Below are 4,240 nucleotides of genomic sequence, written 5' to 3' on the forward strand. Positions count from 1 at the left end.
ATAGGGAATTTAGAAATCAATGGGCCTCTTCACCATAGGGGCGTGACTAACCATCCCCACCCAGTCCTCAAATAGGCCACGCTCAGCTTTTTAGCGCAGAGCAATTTCCCGGAGTCTTCACGGAGACTTCAGGGTTGTCTACCGCTGACGAAGCTTCTGTGAGAGAAGCGAAACGTCCTTTTTTGTTTTGTCCACAGGTACAGATGACGACTGACAGAACCCTTTCTACGATGGAACTTTCCTGTACGACTGAGAGCCTCCACAAGCATTATTGTTGATTACATTTCACAATTTGAAATTTCACTTTTGATTTTAGCGAGGCTCATGGAAGTTGACCTGCTTTATTTGCTTTTGCGAGCCACAGACAGTAAAATGATGTGGTGGACCAGATCTGGCCCCCGGGTCTTGAGTTTGACACCTGTGAGAGCGAGTTCAATTAACCTGCCATGCATGTTTTTGGAATGTGGGAGGAGACGGGAGTACCTGGAGAAAACCCACGCAGGGGAGAAACATGCAAGCACACAATCGGAACCCTGTACCTCTGCACCGTGAGGCAACGTGTGCTATCCAATCGCCAACCGTGCCGCCCTGTCTTTGTAGTGCATTCCATTAAATATACATGATTTGCAAATCATTGTATTCAGTTTTTTTATGTTGAACACAACAGACCAACTTCATTGGAATCAGGTTTGTGTGTATTAGACTGTGCATGATCTCTCTCTCCCCCCCCCCCTACAGTAAGTACAACCCTGCTTTGTAATTTGAATACACACCTATGCAATGTGTGACACTGCAGCTCTTGACTATTTGTCCAGCAGATCTCTCCATACACTCCTGCTTCTCGCTTGTCCTCCTCCACTGGACGTTCCTCTTCCTGTTTCCCTTGGGTTTGATTAGTTTTCACATTAAATAAAAAAAGATACTGTACTGAGAAGTTGTTCATGTGCTCAAGTCTATGAAAAATTCAATAAAACCTGCTAGCAAAATTGCTATTAGCCACCTATCCAGCATCAAAGAAGAAATACATATTGTCGTTCTGCCTGCCGGAAAGCTTTGAATGCCTTATGAACAATGGTGTGAGGGTCACATTAAAAATACTCCAAAGCAATGTCTGAAGATCATGGTTGGGACTTGAACCCATCTGTCCTCAACCTGGCACAGTTTCAAACAGTGACTCTTACCTGTCAGGCTTTCCAGCCATTCATTTTTCATCTTTTCGGCCCAATACAGCAACTCACTAACCAGGGTCTTCCGCAGGATATTGTGGTCACGTAGGCTGGGATAAGTTACACTATAAAGCTAATCGGGAAACACATTTTCAAGAGTTGCACAGCTCATTCATATTGTGTTTTACAACTCGAAACAGTCAACAAAATTGTATGACTAAACTGTCCATGGCCATGCTGCTGCCTTGTAAGTCTACTTACCAGCGTGTACGGGAAATGATCTTCTGCATTGTCAGCTAACATGTGGCCATCTCTGTTCATGGGCAGCCTGTGAAACACACCAATCTGGGTGCAAAAGCCGATACTCTCCTCGTGGCCTTGGGGAGCTTGTCCCACACCGGTGAACTCTGCATTATAGCCATATTCCAAACATACATTCCGGGACCTGGAAACAAACTCTGATTTCAGCTTTTATCGCCCATTCAATCTTGCAATAAAATTAGTATTTTTCTTCAAAGAGTACTCTCAGACATCTCAATTAGTCGCAGGGCATGTTGTCCACATCAAGTAAACACCCTACCCGAGTACACACATCCCGGTTTCCGAATAGGGAAAAAAAAAAGATGGCTGAAATGAACTCATTTCATACATGCCATAGTCCACAGAATGACGTCAAATATTAACTGTTGAGTCTATTTGAGCTCCAGTACTCACTCAGCTGCTAACCCAAAATAGCTTCAGAGCACATTCTCACAATTTAATTACAGGTTAGCGCATTGCTCAACATTTCTAAAGTTTAGTGTTTAAATCCTGGCACAGGCATTTTCCTGTGGAGTTTGCAGTTCTCCACGCGCTAGTGTGGGTTTTCTCCAGGCACTTAAGCTTCTACCCACAATACGAAGTCATCCATCCTAGGTTTAGTGAAGACTCTCAAGTGTCGGGCCCGGCCAATAGAAATTTATTCTCCCAAATATTGGAATCAGCCTAAAAAAATCAATTTCATTAGGACCCTATTAAATTGTCCATTGATATGAATGTTGTCTATACGCGCCCTGTAATTGACTGGAAACCAGTCCAGAGTTTACCCCAATTCTCACAGCAGGCATCTGCTGCAGCTCACCCGTGACATGAATGGATGGATGAAATGAATTTGGAAGAAAAAACATTTTCTTCTCTCACATTCTACACACCCTAAAATGAAAAACACTTGATTAGCAGGACATGGATGTATTTATAATAATGAAGAAAAAAAAAAAAAAACAACAACAACAACAACATACCAGGATTGGAACTCCACTCTGGTCCACTCAAACTTGTGGTCACTGTGCCTGAAACCAGACATTCCTGGAAAAAGCCTGTTGAACTCTGAATTTGGGGTTGTGATGATCACCATTTGTGGAGCCATGTATCCAAAGACCACCTCAGAAAACTGGTACAAATCGTCAAGAGGGAGATGCTCAATGCTGACAACACCCAAGGAAGGGAGGGGATTAAAAAAAAAAGCAATTACATGATGTAAACAAACAAGACACACAAATTGGTAGATCTAAATGACCAAAATTTAAAAAAAAAAAAAAAAAGTTACAGCTCAATACTGGTCACCAAGTCGAATCCTCTGAAGCGAGCATCTTTTTGTGTGACAGATCCCTGGAACAGCTGCACACACAATTGATGAAGAGGTGGCTGCAGATAATCAGTCGCTATAGGAGCCAGTCCATGCCTGTGGGAGGCCATTGTTGGCATCAGAAAAACTGATTCAAATTTGAATGCAAGTGTTTATACTGACAGCATATGACTTGTGACACTGTATCTGCCATCACAAAACGTTATTCAAAAGTTGAATCATCTTAAATGCAGCTGTGAACACAAGGTCATTGGTCAGTGGCTAAGCATTGTCCATGAGAGGATACATTTTCCTGGAATGAGAGGAAGCCGGAGAACATGCAAACTCTACACAGGGCAGGCTGACCTTGAGATTTGAACCCGGAACCTCTAGCCTGGGAGCCAAATGGGCTAACCAAGCACATATTGTGTTTATTGTTATAGTATGCAGTGATCAGGCTTGTTTTAATATTTGCTCTGGTCTATTGAAATACATAGCAAGGACATACTTACTAAACCTCCATGGAAATCGGTTGAGGAATACTGTGTTTATGTCGCAGGCACACTTACTTCTTTTTGCTCAGCTTGGCGCCATTAATGTCAACGCCGGCCAACAATTCAATGTGACGGTAAAACCGAAGTTTTTGTAGGAGGCTGCACTCAGCGCAACCCAAATCCACCACCTACACAAAAGGTAAAATGTCTAAAACGATTCGGTAATGTCGATAGGCTGCGGGTTGTTATCGTAGAAATTCGACGATAGGGACGAAACCATGCTCCCCCAGAAGTTCACCTTACTAGAGTTCATTGCAAGCAGGTGCTTGATCAGCTGGGCAAAAGGATGAAATCGTACCTTTTTGGGGTTATTCTTCCTGACAAAGTCAACGACAAAGTCATGTCTCTGCCTATGAAGCGACGGTTTGAAAATGGGATTCATTTTGTCCCCCGCCGTTTAGTCGTTTTACTTCCAGCTGTATTGACCGAGTTAGAAATTGTGATTGACACTCCTAACGCTAGATGGCGATGTTGAGTTTTAGATCAACTGTTTTTTTGTTGTTTGTTTTGGTCTTCAAGCAAGAAAAATAATTTCAAAATCTAATATTTGACAGCTATGTGTGATCAGTAAATTTTGATTTTCGTGTCACCATCTATGAACATGTACCACCTAAGAGGACGCTAGAGTGGGGGAAAATCCATCCAACGATCCATTTTCGTCAGCCAATAGCAAAAGGCACATCCAGGATACACCAGTGATTGGTAAAAATAAATCTCACAGTCTGCATTAACAAGACTTCTGTCATATTTGTTGTACCCATTTAAAACTATTTTTTTCATCTATTCATTCACTTTTATTTTTCATTCCGTGACCCTAATAATAATTGATTTTTTGTACATAATAGAAATAGTTGTAAATGTTGCATGCTTAAACCAAAAACATGGTTAAATCAACAACGAAATGAATTGTTTTATGA

The 4,240-nt window shown here is 41.9% G+C and overlaps 1 protein-coding gene across 2 annotated transcripts in view; it reads right to left on the reverse strand.

Moving 5' to 3' along the window:
* henmt1 (HEN methyltransferase 1) overlaps positions 1-3,944 on the reverse strand; it is a 6,983-nt gene extending 3,039 nt beyond the window's left edge. The window contains exons 1-7 of one of the 2 annotated variants that reach the window (XM_019864746.1): positions 3,622-3,944; positions 3,339-3,451; positions 2,752-2,886; positions 2,447-2,629; positions 1,428-1,611; positions 1,182-1,299; positions 774-882 (exon numbers count right to left, since the gene is read on the reverse strand). In XM_019864746.1, the coding sequence (XP_019720305.1) occupies positions 774-882; positions 1,182-1,299; positions 1,428-1,611; positions 2,447-2,629; positions 2,752-2,886; positions 3,339-3,451; positions 3,622-3,705 (926 nt within the window). In that variant the 5' untranslated portion in view covers positions 3,706-3,944. The remainder of the gene's footprint in view (positions 1-773; positions 883-1,181; positions 1,300-1,427; positions 1,612-2,446; positions 2,630-2,751; positions 2,887-3,338; positions 3,452-3,621) is intronic. The other variant, XM_019864745.1, reaches the window with a different exon arrangement.
* Positions 3,945-4,240: the final 296 nt, after the last annotated feature.

This window comes from Hippocampus comes, unplaced genomic scaffold, assembly GCF_001891065.2.
Source record: "Hippocampus comes isolate QL1 unplaced genomic scaffold, H_comes_QL1_v1.1 scaffold172, whole genome shotgun sequence".
NCBI classification, from domain to species: Eukaryota; Metazoa; Chordata; class Actinopteri; order Syngnathiformes; family Syngnathidae; genus Hippocampus; species Hippocampus comes.